This window comes from Hypanus sabinus, chromosome 1 (genome assembly GCF_030144855.1).
Source record: "Hypanus sabinus isolate sHypSab1 chromosome 1, sHypSab1.hap1, whole genome shotgun sequence".
Classification (NCBI taxonomy): Eukaryota; Metazoa; Chordata; class Chondrichthyes; order Myliobatiformes; family Dasyatidae; genus Hypanus; species Hypanus sabinus.
The window spans coordinates 195868344-195883889 of record NC_082706.1 but is presented as its reverse complement, the minus strand read 5'-3'; the positions used below and the strand labels follow the sequence as shown (position 1 = coordinate 195883889).

General features: G+C 39.8%; 1 protein-coding gene across 1 annotated transcript in view; it reads left to right on the top strand.

The window, feature by feature from the left end:
• Positions 1-15546, top strand: part of csmd3b (CUB and Sushi multiple domains 3b) — a 2186187-nt gene that overhangs the window by 1713945 nt on the left and 456696 nt on the right. The window contains exon 22 of the mRNA XM_059983996.1: positions 6003-6172. Within this exon, the coding sequence (XP_059839979.1) occupies positions 6003-6172 (170 nt within the window). The remainder of the gene's footprint in view (positions 1-6002; positions 6173-15546) is intronic.

Below are 15546 nucleotides of genomic sequence, written 5' to 3'. Positions count from 1 at the left end.
GCTGCCTGACTTGCTGAGTTCCTCCAGCATTATGCCTGTGTTTCACAACAGTCAGTTAGTATCTTTGTAAATAAGCAATCTTATGTATTCAGATTTTTGTGCTCTTTATTACTCTTGTGCTCTTTATCTGTTTTATTTTGTGCTGCATCGGATCCGGAGTAACAAATATTTTGTCTCCTTTACACTTGCCTACTGGAAATGGTAATAAACAATCTTGAATCTTGAATTCAAATTGTTTATTACCATTCTTAAAAGAGAATGAAATGATTGTTACTTCAGATCCGATGCAGGATACAAAAATATAATAAGCATAAAGAACACAATAAATATAAGCAAACTAAATATTAATATAAAGATGATCTTATAAAACACAATGTGCAAATAACAGTTATACATCGACTGATAGCATGTATATAAACTGGTGTTGGATTTTGTGTATGTAGTGACGGTGAGGGTGGGGGGTGAGGTGGGTAGGTGGGTGGAAGTATTGATCAGCCTTACTGCTCGGGGAAAGTAACTGTCTTCGAGTCTGGTGGTCTTGGCGTGGGTGCTGTGCAGCTTCTTCCCTGATGAGCATGGGACAAGCAGTCGACAAGCAGGGTGGATGGGATCCTTCTTGATATTGCTGGCCTTTTCCCTGCACCTTTTCAATTGACTCAAGTATAGAATTTAAGCATGTTCTGTTGTTTGGTTTAAAGATATTTATTTTATCAGGGTAACACATAGTCTGTTTGTATGTAACCCATTACCCATCCATCTTGCTGGAATTTGCATTTTGTATCAGTGCAGTTTCATCAATAATTTTAATCAATAATAAAATCATTTTGTTTTGCAATAGAATCCAAAATGTTTAATTTATCAAATCTAACACTGCCTGGACAGTATCTCCAGGCCTTATCCCCTAGGTTTATGGTAATTCTCATCACTGTTTATCATTTATCTCAGTTAGGTGTTACCGGCAAAGTTTGGAAAAACCTCAAAGAGGTCAATGCATTCTGATTTGAGGGTAGTAGTAGAGCAATCTCTCAAGTTGAGTATGATGTTTTCTCAATGGGTTATTCCCCTAATGGAGTCTGCCTGCATGTGACTTTATTCAGCTTGGGGAGGCTGATGCACGGGGAGCCACCACAAAGTCCAGTTGGGGTCAGGATCCAGTGGCATGGAATGCAAGATGACTAGGGACCTTTCACTGGTGCAGCCTTCCTCCCCCTTCAATGCCATTGTGATGTGTCGTCATCTTCTGCCAGCTCCGCCACTGAGGTTCTGATTGGGTCACTCTTTGTCTGGAACCCACCCCTTGACCATTCTGCCATGGGTGACCATACGAGGAGCTGAGCTCCAGACGGCGTCACTCGCGGGATCTCAAGAACTCGCAAGCCTCTCCGCCACGACAAGGTGATGGTCCTCAGAGAAAAAATTATGGTATGATAGATGGTCTATACAGAACCTTTGGTGATCTTCAATCTGTTGGACCCCCTGCCATCAAGCATTAAGATAAAAACGGTTCGGTTGAGAAACAGCTCCTTCTCCCAGACCATGAGACGACTGAACTCCCAGCCACCACCCAATCCATCGCGTTTGAAGCACTAGTACCTTATGCTGTTTAATTTTAAACTTGTGTCTTAAATGTACCTGAAGCTATATGTCAATTTTCCAGGATTTTTTTAATTATTTGTTAATTTTTCTTATGGTAATATTACTTTAAGAGTTATGTATCATGTTGTGCACCTTAGTCTGGAGGAACGTTGCTTCATTTGCCAGATTACATATATATGGTTGCTTGAACTTGAACTAAAACATGAATTTTTCATGATATATTAATATTTAGAATGCTATTGATATGATTAAAATTATCCATGAGTGGGGTGGGGTCTGAAAGACTTGAATACTTTAGGTCATTGGTGTTGCTATGTTAGGCTGGCAAGCTACTGTCTGCACCTTTGCCTCTTTGAAATTCATAGCTCGACCTTACGTTGGACCCATTTCATTGTTTTAAATATTATTGCATAAAACGCAAGTACCAGTTTCCCATCTAAAAAAATGTGAATTTGAGAGCATGCTGTTATACGTGCTACCTTAAAAAAAAAGTGGAGAGACTCAAACTGAGCAGAGTTCAAAACTGACAGGACCTGTATGGAAAATCAACTGTTGCTGTGTCGCTGCTGAGCTCAGAATAATGGAAGATTGTCAGATCTTGAAGGACTTCTTCCCAAGGTAGTCACATACCATATTATTGTGGAGGCCAGGGAAGACGTGAAGGAAAGGCAGACAGGTAGTCAGACAGTGATGAATCTATGGAACTCATTGCCACAGATGGCTGTGGAGGCCAGGACTTTGGGTATATTTAAGGCAGAGGTTGATAGATTCTGGATTAGTCAGAGCATGAAGGGATGCCGGGGAAGAAAGCAAGAAATTGGGGCTGAGAGGGAAAATGGATCAGTCACAATGAAATGGCGGAGCAGACTCGATGGGTTAAGTGGCCCAATTCTTCTCCTTATGATGGACTTGTATCTGACCATTTTCCACATAATTGCCTGTTTTGATGGAGTCCACTGATATATGTGACCCAAAGCCGTGTGAGTATCCAGGATTATTATTGTGGTGGTAACGTAGATTGATGAATGAAGGTACATAAAATAAATATGCTGCAGGTAATAATGGGGCAAGAAAAATACGATTGTGCTAACATTTTAAATATTGGAATATGAGTCTGTCAAATGTGATCAAAATATTGAAGTCATATAGTCCAGGAGCTATACAGCATGGCAACAGGCCTTTCGGCCCACTTGGTCCATGCTGACCACAATGTCATCCCTATCACCCACATTTAGCTCGTAAGCCTCCAAGCCCTGTGTCTGACCAGATGTCTCTTCAATGTTGTGATTGTATCTGCCTCATCACTTCTTCTGACAGCTCGTTTCAGCTACTCACTACCCTCTGTGTGAAGAAGTTTACCTCTGTTACATCCGTAGCCCCCTCCTTTGTGAGAATCGCAAGATCACCGGTGGGTTGGGTCAAGGGGCCCAGGAAATGAGAATAGGACGTGCAAAATGCCTCGTTTCCCCGGCGATGTAAAGCTACGGGACATGGCCATTGTCTCCGGAAGACCAAGTTGTGTATTGAGTACTGTACTATTCATTGAAGCCCCTCAGGGGATGACCAGAGTGGTCTGATTGAGGGATTGCATCATCCCAACCTGATTGACATCGGAGACCCCGTGAGGAAGTATAGAAGAGGGTCTGGGGAACAACCCCTTCAGACGCACCAGAAGAAACATTAAGCGACCACGTAACAGCAGAAAGTCATCTGAAGGAAGCCACGTGCGTTCGATTCCGTGGCTGGAATTGGTGGCTGGAACCAATGGAAAACAGCTTTTAGCTGACAACGGGGAAGTCCGCTCCCCTGACTCAACGGATTGGCATCATAAAAGACATGGGGCAAGTTGAACCACATCGTTTTTAAACCCAACAACGCTGCAGCTTGAGCGAACTGATAGTGACTGTTATCTTTCCATCGGACAATACATTATCCCCTAGACAACGATAGAACAATTTCTTATTGATTATTATTACACCCGCGCGCTAGATTTAGTATTGACAATGTATATTATCTGTATGTTTGCATTAATCTTATTTTTGTGCCCTTTATCAATAAATACTTTTAAAAATAGTACCATCAGATTTCAACGGACCTCTCTATCTTTGCTGGTAAGTGATCCAGTTATGGGAATTCGTAACACCTCTCAGGCTTCTTTTAGATTTCCCGTTTTATCTTACATCTAGGTCCTCTAGTTATAGGCTCCCAATCCTGCACAAGATATGATGGAAGTCCACATTATCCACAACCATCATGATTTAAGTAAACTTCTTTAAGGTCACCTCTCATTCTATTAAGCTTGGCAATGTTTTTCCAATAACAGGGTGACCAAGACTGTGCACAGTACTACAAATGTAGCCTACGGCATTAGGTCGCTACTCGTAAACTCCGTCTATTTGTCGTAATGAATGTATAAAAGATGGAGGAATTTCAGTAGGCTATGCTTCGTGTTTCTATGTCATTGTCATGTGCAGCCATTCTCCTGACTCCAGTGAATGGTCAAGGTTGTGCTGCGGACTATGTGCTACCTTTGATGTAGCAATGTTCGCTGAGCTTGGCAATTCGTTTACAAACATTTCATCACCAGTTGAGGTGACATCCTCAGTGCACAGTTGTTCGTGTTTCACTCTGGCAGCACTCACGATTATAAAGGTCCCTGTTCGCTTGCTTTGGTCCTAATTGTCTAACCCTTCAGTTGACCTTTGAAATCTATTGGCTCGTGTTTCTTTGGCTCTTAGGGGTTCATAAATGGTGTTTACTTTGATGCTTGTTTACGGAGCTATCAGGAGAGAACATTTTGTACTTGCTTCACGTTTGCCTGAGCGAGAACCTTGGCGGTGTCCCAGTTTAAGTGGTGTCCTTCTCGGTCTTTGTGTACTGAGATCATTGACAGGGGATCGTGTGTCCATACCGCCAGATTGTGTTCCTGTAAATGTGCATCGAATGTTGTGTGGAAGCCAAATGGATCAATGTGGGTCCTAGCTAGAATCATCTAGTCCAAATGTGAGGAAATTATGATTTTACAAGATGTTATTCAGTCTGGGTAAATAATTTTTAGAGCACGCAATGCTTTAAAAAAATTCTGATTAATTTACTTATTACATGTACATTGAAATCTATGGTAAAATATGCCATTTGCATTGACAACCAACACAGCCAAAGGATGTTTAGGAGGCAGCCCACATTCTGGCACAACAGAGCATGCCCACAGTATTTCGAGCAATGCAAGCAACAACAACAACAAAACAAGCCCCTTTCCTCCCTACCATCCACTCACTCACAGGTATTTCTCTAATCCCCAAGGCAGGCCTCCTCCATACCTTCAGCCTGCAATGACCTCACGTACATCATTCTTCCAACTTCTGGACTCGCTGACTTCAGTCTTTGATCTTCAGTATTGTCTTCCAACTCCAAACTCAGACCAAGGCGAATGATATGTCATCAATGTGTTAGTTGACCTGACATCTGTCCAAGTGGATCACTGGCCTCAGCAAATGCTGTGAAATCCAGTTCATAAACATTGAAATCTTATGTAAATCTTATATCTGAAAGAAAAAATTGCCGCTTGTTGCATGTACTAAAAATATGCAAGCTTTACAACATACAAATTGTTTTTAGTTCCACTGAAATAACACACGTGGACTTAATTGTCTAATAGCCAATTCAGTTCCATTTATTCAACATCCTTGATTAGAATGTGAAAAATCAAATATTCCTTGAAAGGTGTAAATCTGAATTAAAAGCAGAAAAAGTCAGAAATAGCATAGGAAGGATGTTTCAGGTCAATACTTGCACTTTTTTGTTCTAAATGTTAACATCAAAGTTCAAAGTAAATTCTTTATTGAAGTACATATATGTCACCATTTACAATCCTAAGTTTCATTTTCTTGTGGGCTGACTTAATAAATCCATAATAAAATAATAACCATAATAGAATCAATGAAAGACATTGGGCCTTTAACCAGTGTATAAAATACAACAAACTGCAAATACAAAAAAAAAATAGATAAATAGGCGAGAAGTATTGAGAACATGAGATGAAGAGTCCATTGGTCGTGGGAACATTGCAATGAAAGGGCAAGAGAAGTTATCTCCTTTGGTTCAAGGGCCTGATGGTTGAGGGGTAATAACCATTCCTGAGCAGCTCAGCAGTCTAGGCAGCACCTGTGGAAAAGAGTAAATGTTTGCATGAGGTTGTTTTTCAGTGCAGAATAAATAATTTCTCCATTTTAACTTAGTGCAAATTATTAATTGCCCGTCAATTTTAAAATGATGATGTACTTTAGTACAATACCAAAGTATAATACGTTGTTGAATTCAGTGCCCACAATGCAGTGAATATATGAGATAAGCTGTTTTTTACTCAGAGTTGTTATATTAAAAATACTATTTTCTTCTAACTACAGCTGAATGCGGAACATCCATAACAAGCAACGAGGGAATTCTGCTGTCTCCCAACTATCCTTTGAACTACGAAAACAACCATGAGTGCGTGTACAGCATACAAGTGCAAGCAGGCAAAGGAATTAATATCTCGGCCAGAACATTCCACTTAGCACAAGGAGACACTCTCAAGGTATGATATTTACAAAGAACTATGAAATATTGTTCTATATATTTTACATCTTCTATCAATATGCGAAAACTTTTGCAACCAAGATTTTTTAAATATATGGTCGAGGTGATGACACAATTCTAAGGAAATGCAATTAGTGATATATATTATCACATCAACAGCTAATAAGCTAGGGAGCATTTAATAGTTTCTAACATAACTTTCTTTAATGTGAGACCTTGTGGAACATTTTCAAAACCGCTTTAATTAATTATTTTTCTTTCTTTATGTTCATTCGTTCTTTCTGTTTTCTTTTTTATGGCATTATTACACTGAGTTTTGATTTTGTCCTAAAGCCATGAGTTTAAAAAAAAACATTGTATCCAGCATTCAAGGCCATTTATGTCCCATAATTTTAAGAAGAGTCCATCTGTGTCAATTCCCATAATTCTGGCTTGCAGATGGATGGAAGTACCTATGCAATCTGCTAAAGAATTTCATAGGTGGAAAGGTTCAAAGGTTCATTTATTATCAAAGTACGAATGCAGTATACAACTCTGAAATTCATCTTCTCCAGATAGAAAATAGTCTAAGATAGAAAATCTTAAGATAGAAGATAGAATCTAAGATAGAAGATAGAAAATTCAGCCTAAGCCATTTTATTATTCATAACATATTACCTGGTCTTTTTTCAAAACTTTTGTTTTATGCTTCAGCACAAACAAATTTATTCTAAATACCTATTGTTGAAATTGTCCAATTTTATAGAACTTAAAATGTCAGTTTAACAAAAACATCATTACTTGTTACTTATGCATTTTGGCTTTCCATAACGGAATAATTAGTTCCTCATGATGTCTACAGCTACAAACCACTTTAAATGAAAATTACTATTCTATCACTTTTATTACCAGAGGGGAATGTTATATGAGAGTGATCTAATAAAAAGATGCTGATTGCAAAATAGTTGTGTTTCATGCCTACTGAGTTTACTACTGAACCTAGGCAAAGTGAATTATTGAATTCAACAATGATATATTTAGGAATATTTAATTTTTATTAAAATGTAAAATTTTGACAGTGCACATAAGATTCAGTATGGTGATAAAGTTTGTATTCAAAAGTGCCAAGAACATTGAAATATTTAGCATTATGAAACTTGAAGGAGAAAGGTTTTGAGATTATTTTAATTTGAGGCAGTAATGTATTTCAGCTGCAGAGTTAGAGCTAATCATTTGACTGTTAATTGATATCATTGTCATTATGTGGTAGTGACACTTCATTTCTGCTGTCAAAGTCCTAAAATAAATCAGCCCAATTTTAAATCAGAAACACAAGAAGTCCTGTAGATGCTGGAAATCCAAAGCAACATATACAAAATGCTGGAAGAACTCAACAGTTGAGGTAGCATCTATGGAAATAAATAAACAATTGGATATCTTAAGCTGAGACCCTTCTTCGGGACCGAGAATGAAGGGGAATAATGCCCAAGTAAAAAGGGGGATAGCTAAAAGGTGATAAGTGAAGCCAGGTGGTTAGGAAAGGTTAAGAAGGAGTCTGATAGGACAGGAAAGTGGACCATAGAAGAAAAGGAAGGAGGAAGAGACCCAGGGGGAAGTAATAGTCTGGTGAGAAGAAATGAAAGGTCAGAGTAGGGAAGAGAGGAAGGGGAGGGGGTAAATTTTGTTCACTGGAAGGAAAAATAGATATCCATGCCATCCTGTTGGTGGGTACCCAGGTGGAATATAAGGTGTTGCTCCTCCACGCTGCAGGTGGCCTGATTTTAGCACGAGAGAGGCTGTGGACCAACATGTTGGAACGGGAATGGGAGCCAGATTTAAAATGTTTGGCCATCGGGAAGCCCTGCTTGTGATAGATGGTGAGGAGGTGCTCGACGAAGCAGTCCCCCAATATATGACGGGTCTCAACAATGTAGAGGAGGCCACGTTGGGAACGCTGGACACAGTAAACAACCCCAGCAGATTTGCAGCTGAAGCATTTTTTGTGAGTTGCACTTTTAAATCATATGGCTATGAAGAAGCGAGCAGTGCATTTCTATCAGATGAATGCATTCCAGTCCAAAATGTTCGTGATATTCAGCTAAGATGCCGATGTTATGAACAATAATTGTATCATCAAATTTCAGACAATAAGACATACAAAATGCAATATACCATTCAATATACAAAGACACCAGTTTTAATTTAGAATATGTGACATAAACACAACACCCAACTGATTTCTCTCAGGAGAGACATGAACTGTGTTGAAGGCTGGATCTTCTTTTTATTAGTGGTGGTGAAAAGCAACCTGTAAGTCAACCTCCCACAACCAGTTTGCTCATCCAGTAGATATGTGCTGCAATGCAGGACCATTTGGCAATTTAATTGTGGCGGCAAGCTAGATGATGAATTTTTTTATAAAGCAGCACTGGATCTGGGCAGATCAGTAGTGTACCAAAATGGCTTCCTCTCCACCAAACGCAAAAGATTCTGCAGATATTAGAACACGCACAAAATGCTGAAGGAATTCAGCAAGTCAGGCAGTATCTATGGAGGTGAATAAGTAGTCGACATATCAGGCTGAGAGCCTTCATCAGGACCGGAAAGGAAGGGGGAAGATGCCACAACAAAAAAGAGGAGAAGGTGTACAAACCAGAAGAAGATAAGTGAATACAGATGAGGAGCAAGTTGGATAGGTGGGGAAGTGGAGGGTGAACTTTGAAGCTGGGAAGTGATATATGGAAAAGGCAAAGGAAGGATGGAGTGCAAGCATCCTGTCCAATCAGCACAGAAAGAACCTACATGGATGCAGAGATTTCAAACCTCAACAGCAACATTATTTATTTGTAAATAACTTTTATTATTTGCATTTTTTTTCTCTGCACATCGGTTGTTCAATGGCTTTCTTTTGTTTTAATGGGTTCTATTGGATTTCTTTGTTTTGTAGCTGCCCATAAGGAGACAAATCTGTTTAGTGTATACGTAATAAATTTACTTTGAACTTGATATATTTTAAAATATTTATTAGAGGTAGTTATAATCCATGCATATAAAATCACTTCTCATAAAACACAGACTTTGCCTAACAGCAATTGTGCACTTACTCACACCTTGAGCAATAATGTGCAACATGTTCAAGGTATTTACCATGAGAAGAATTTATAAATAAATCTCATCTAATCACTGATCTCTGAAGATTATACTGGAGAGGCTTGGTAACCCTGTCCCTTTTGGAGAAATGAAAAGAAAGGTGATCGCAGCTTCTGTGTTTCTGCCATTAACACTGCATATGCATAATGCCCCTGCATCATTTTCACTGAGTGAAGTTGAAATAATATTTCAGCTGCCATTACAGCACTTTGGTCATTGACCCCTTCACAGGTAAGGAAGTCACTCATAGTAGCTTGGCTGCTTCTCCACTTCACGTGTTACCATGTTCTTCTGAAATGGCAGACTGCCACAATAAGCCTTCTGTTTAAAGCCTGCAGGAGATCCACAACCTCGTCTTAGGGGTTAGAGGCTTACATGACAATGATTTGGAGAGCTATGTTGACTGGAATCTGGGCCTTGTGCTTTGGCTCTTGGCAGGGTCACCCATGCCAACCACGTCAAAGGGTAGAGGCCAGACTAAGAGTGGTCCACTAGTCCTCTAGGTTCAGGGGTTCAGCTCAGAGCCAACAACCTTGACTGGTCAAAAAAAAATTGTTACGGGAAGAGCAATGAAGAATCGTCATATATATGAGAGTGACAGTATAGACAGAGATGGGGTGCCTTCATTACTGCCCTAAACCCCAGTGGTGTAACAGGCAGTAAGTAAGTGAGTCATGTTTAAAGACAGTGTTCATACTTTAATGCTTATTAGAAATCTTCAGTAATGCCAACATATGCTGAATCAGAAGAAGAAAGAGCAATAGGTTACAAGAATTTTTTTTTAATTGACATACAGATCCTTCTAGCTCTTTAAGCTATGCAGCCCCAGCAATCCCCCAATTTAATCCTGGCCTAATCAAGGGGCAATTCTACAATGACCAATTAACCTACCAACCAGTATGTCTTTGGATTGAGGGAGGAAACCGGAGCACCCAGAGGAAACCCACACAGTCACCAGGGGATAATTCAAGCCCCTTACAGGCAGCAGCAAGATGAAATAAATATTAGTGCTGACACAAGAAGTAATGGCATGCAAGCAAATTTTGAGAGTTTCAAAGTTCAAAGTAAATTCATTGTCAAAGTACATATATGTCACAATGATGGGGAAAGAACACTTCAATAATAAAGGCTACAATTTACTAAATATTGATGGCCTTTTTAACAAAAACATTAGTATATTAATAAAGCAACAAGTTGCTAACATATTGAAAAAGCAGTGAGTCTCACATCCTTCTGCCTACTAAGGACTCCATTGCGATAGAGTCATGGTTGGTCTTGGGCACTCAGGGTTCTAAGCACTGTTTACAATCCCAGTCAGAGGAAACGTCCAGTGTGCTCACATGTAGCTCACACATCCAGTTTCAAAATAACTCTACTTGTTAATGGTGTAAATTACATTCAGAAGTTAGCTTTCTTCCCAACCAGAAACAAAGTTGTTTACTTCCCATGATAGCAGATTGGTCTAATTGCTTTCCATTTCTTATTTCTTCCCTACATGCTTAAGCACTTCATGACCCAGGACCTCATGGTTTACATATATTCCAAGTGAACCTGCTTGCCCAGCTTGGGAACTGTTAGCGCACAGCTGAATTTTATTTGAGGACCATTCTCCAGACTTTACATTACATTATGCTGAGGATCATCACCAATTATTTCCAATGGTCTTCAGTTTTCTTTTGTTTCAGACAATTAAGTGATTTTTCAGCTCATTAAGAAGACAATAGTGGTTAAATTATTGGACAGATGTCTTTTGAAATCTCACCACAGTGGGTGAGAAATTTAGATTGCAGAGCTGGGCTGAGAAGTGGCAGATGGAATTCAACCAAAAAAGTGTGAAGTGATTCACCATTCAAGATTGAATTTAAGGGCCAAGTTAAAGGCAGGATACTTTACAGTGGGAAGGGACAGAGGGATCTCGGTTTCCACTTCCATATATCCCTCAAAGTTAGCATGAAATTTGATAGGGTTTTTAAGATATAGGGTGTGTTGGCCTTCAATAATTGGGGCATTGATTTCAAGAGACACGAAGTAAAGCTTCAGATCTATGGTTACATCATATTTGGAGTATCATGTTCAGTTCTGGTCAGCTAATTATATAGAAAGGATGTGGAAGGTTTAGACAGGGTACAGAGGATTTTTACCAGGATGCTGCCCAGATTGAAAAGCATATCCAGGTTGGTTGAGCAAACTTAGGCGTGTTCACTTAGAGCAAAAGTAATAACCTGATAGAGGTGTACAAAATGATAAAAGGCATCGATCAAGTGGATAGCCAGAGACTTTCTCCCAGGGTGGAAATGTGAGAGGGCATAATTAAAAGGTGATCGGAGGAAAGTACAGTGGGAATATCAGAGGTAAGTTTCTTTTACACAAAACTGGACACTTAAAGCATGCTGCCAGGGATGGTGGTAGCGGTCAATACATCAAGGGCATTTAAGAAACTCCTCGACAGGAAATTTGATGATAGAAAAATGTAGGGCTGCGCTACATAGGAGGGAAAGGTGAGATTGATATTAGAATAGGTTAAAAGATCGGCACAACATTGTGGGCCAAAGGGTCTGTACTGTGTTGTGATGTTCTTTATTCTCTCTTCCAATCTTCTGAAATAAAAGGATAGCATTATTAGTAGTTACCATGAAACTGAAGGATGGTTCATCTGGTTCACTTTGCCACTCAGAAAAGAATATCTGCCACCTTGAAGCAGACTAGCTTGTACTATAGGCGACTTCTGAACTACAGTAATGATCTTAAACAGTGGTGGCGTCCCTCTCCTAAGACTTTTGGACAGCTACCATCTTAGGTACCCTCATTATGTACAGTATATGTGCCTCAGCTTTGCACAGTACTGTACCTAACTTCAGACTTTTCAGTTTCTCAAGCACCTTCTCCTTAGTAATAGAACTACACTCACTTCTGGCCCCGGCACTCTTGAATTTCCCAACACACTGCTGGTGTCTTCCACAGTAAAGTCTGATGCAAAATACTTATTGTTCATCCACAATTTCTTTGTCCCCGTTACTGCTTCTCTAGCATCATTTACCAGCAGTCCGATATCCCACTCTCAACTTTGGTTTACTCTTCACAATGTCTGAAAACACTTTTGGTATAATTTTTTATGATTGACTAGCTTATCTTTGTATATTCATCTTTCCTCTCCTCTTTTTTTTGTTGCTTTTGAATGGATTTTAAAAGGTTCCTAATCCTCTAACTTTCCACTCATTTTTGCTCTATTATATACCCTCTCATTTGCTTTTATGTTGTCTTTGACTTCTCTTGTCAGCCCCGTTGCCTCATGCATCCTTTAAAATACTTCTTCATTGAGAAGTATTTATCCTGTGCATTCCGAATTACTTTCAGAGACTCCAGATATTGGTGCTCTACCAGCATCCCTTCCAATCAATTTTGGCCAGCTCCTATCTCATACCACTGTAATTTCCTTTACTACACTGTAATACTGATAAATCGGATAATAGCTTCTCCATTTCATACTGCACAATGAATTCTATCACATAGCAATCACTACTTCTTAAAGATTCCTTTACCTTAAACTCCCTAATTAAATCTGGTTCATTACACAGCACCCAGTTCAGAATTGTCTTTTCCATAGTGGGCTTAACCACAAGCAATTCTTAAAATCCATTTCGTAGGTATTCTATAAATGTCTGCTCTAACATTAGTTAAACCCTGAGCCACTGACGGAGTGTACATTATCATTTGCAATCATATATTTTCTCTGAGGTGCTGCTCCTCTCTTCCTATTGCACACAAGGTCTTTAACATTCTTTTGCCTGAACCAGACCAGGCCTGTTCATTCCTCGGCAGAAATATCTATCGAAGTGTCCAAATACGGAGGGTGCTGGGTTGCTCAAGGGTTATACTTCTGGGCTTGCTCCTTGGCCTCAACAAGAAAACCTTTCATGGATCCAGGCAGAGGGCAGTCAAGGACTCTGCCCAAGCCAACTGCCTGCCCCTTTTCCAAGTGTCCTTTGAGAGGGAGTATGCAGTCACTATGGGTAAAGTGGGTGACTTCCAAGAACAGTGGGGTCCTCAGGGAACTGAGTGTTTGTTGATAGCAGTGGCTGTATTTTCATTTGAAATTGTTAACCGTTTTGATATATATATTTCATATATTTTGTAGTTTTGTAAAAAAAAATCTTTACAAACAATAAGTCACCTCATTCAGACAGACAATTTTGTTTTATGATATAGTTTCTTGAAAAATATATATGATGTATTGCTACCTTCCATCTGAAAGTGTTAAATGTTAAATCCTGAGAACAGGTGGATTTTTCAGTTGGTAGAAATAGTAAAATCTGCTAAAACAGATGGCAAGTGAGAAACCTGATGTGAACAGTCTGGTTTCCCATTTAATCCAGGCATGATTAGCAAATTGGGAAGCCCTTCTTGTGCAAATTTAAATGTGCTAACGGCTTCCTGCAGTTCGGGGATTTAGCACAGCACAGAGATTGTAAGCATCCAAAAGCTCCTGAAATACACTAGAGCGATGCCACAGAACAGAATAGGATTGGGTGGAACTGGGGCAGAGTTCAGAGTAAAATAGCAGGGGGAAGCAGATCCTCACAGTCTCTTGTACTAAGGCCTGCTGGATCAAGTTCAGTGCTAGCTTCTGCATTCATGCTCAGCCCTGCCAAGTAAACTACATTGTTAGGCACTCATTAATATATCAGGCAGGAAAAAAACACCTCATTTGTGAAGCTTGTTGTGTGTTACTTCATCATGTATCACATCATACAGGACAACAGTGTGCCTGGATTTACAGCTCTGACTATGCATAGGAGAGAGTGCTCATCTGGTGTTGAAAATGCCATTGGTGTTAAGGCTTCTGAATCAGAATCAAAGTCAAGATTAATATCATTGGCATAATATCAGTGCTGCCTGCTTTAGAGGGGCATCAGAGGAGACAGTGCATGAAGGCAGAGTGTAGTCCAACAGCCAGTGATTGTCTTAGTCACTTTCTTAAGACTGTAAATCCCTGTTGGACATTGTCAATGTGGAATGCCGCATGACCAATTCGTCGATTTATTGGATGACATGGCCTCAGTCCCAGCAAGTACTAGGCCTCCAGCCACAGTGTCGCCTGTTTACAGTCACCCAGGAGAGAGCTTTGGAGTCAGTGCGCTTCACCATAGTTTCAGGTGTGGTGCTGTCTCCGCAGTGTTAGCTTGATAGAAGACAAGCCATATTGTATTCAACTGCAGACTCCTGCTGCAATCATGGACTCAGCTCTTGGACGAGATTTTTTTTGTGTGACTGTATTTTACTGATATCTTGTATGTGCTATGTGTGCCTTGTGCTGTGTATGATTGTTGGTATTGTGTTTTGTACCCTGACCCCAGAGAAACGTTGTTTTGTTTAGCTGTATTCATGGGTATTTACGTATGGTTGAATGACAACTGAACCTGAAACTGAATTTGAACTTACAGTAAATATGTCATGAAATTCGTTGTTTTGCAGCAGCAGTACATTGCAATACATAATGATAAAAATCTATAAATTACTGTAGAAAATACATATATAAAATAAATTAAGTAAGGTGGTAAGACAGACAGACAGACAGACAGACATACTTTATTGATCCCGAGGGAAATTGAGTTTTGTTACAGTCGCACCAACCAAGAATAGTGTAGAGATATAGCAATATAAAGCTATAAATAATTAAATAATAATATTAAGTCAATTATGCCAAGTGGAAATAAGTCCAGGACCAGCCTATTAGCTCGGGGTGTCTGACACTCCGAGGGAGGAGTTGTAAAGTTTGATGGCCACAGGCAGGAATGACTTCCTATGACACTCAGTGTTACATCTCAGTGGAATGAGTCTCTGGTTGAATGTACTCCTGTGCCTAACCAGTACATTATGGAGTGGATGGGAGTCATTGTCCAAGATGGCATGCAACTTGGACAGCATCCTCTTTTCAGATACCACCGTCAGAGAGTCCAGTTCTACTCCCACAACATCACTGGCCTTACAAATGAGTTTGTTGATTCTGTTGGTGTCTGCTACCCTCAGCCTGCTGCCCCAGCACACAACAGCAAACATGATAGCACTGGCCACCACAGACTCGTAGAACATCCTCAGCATCGTCCAGCAGATGTTAAAGGACCTCAGTCTCCTCAGGAAGTAGAGACAGCTCTGACCCTTCTTGTAGACAGTCTCAGTGTTCTTTGACCAGTCCAGTTTATTGTTTATTCGTATCCCCAGGTATTTGTAATCCTCCACTACGTC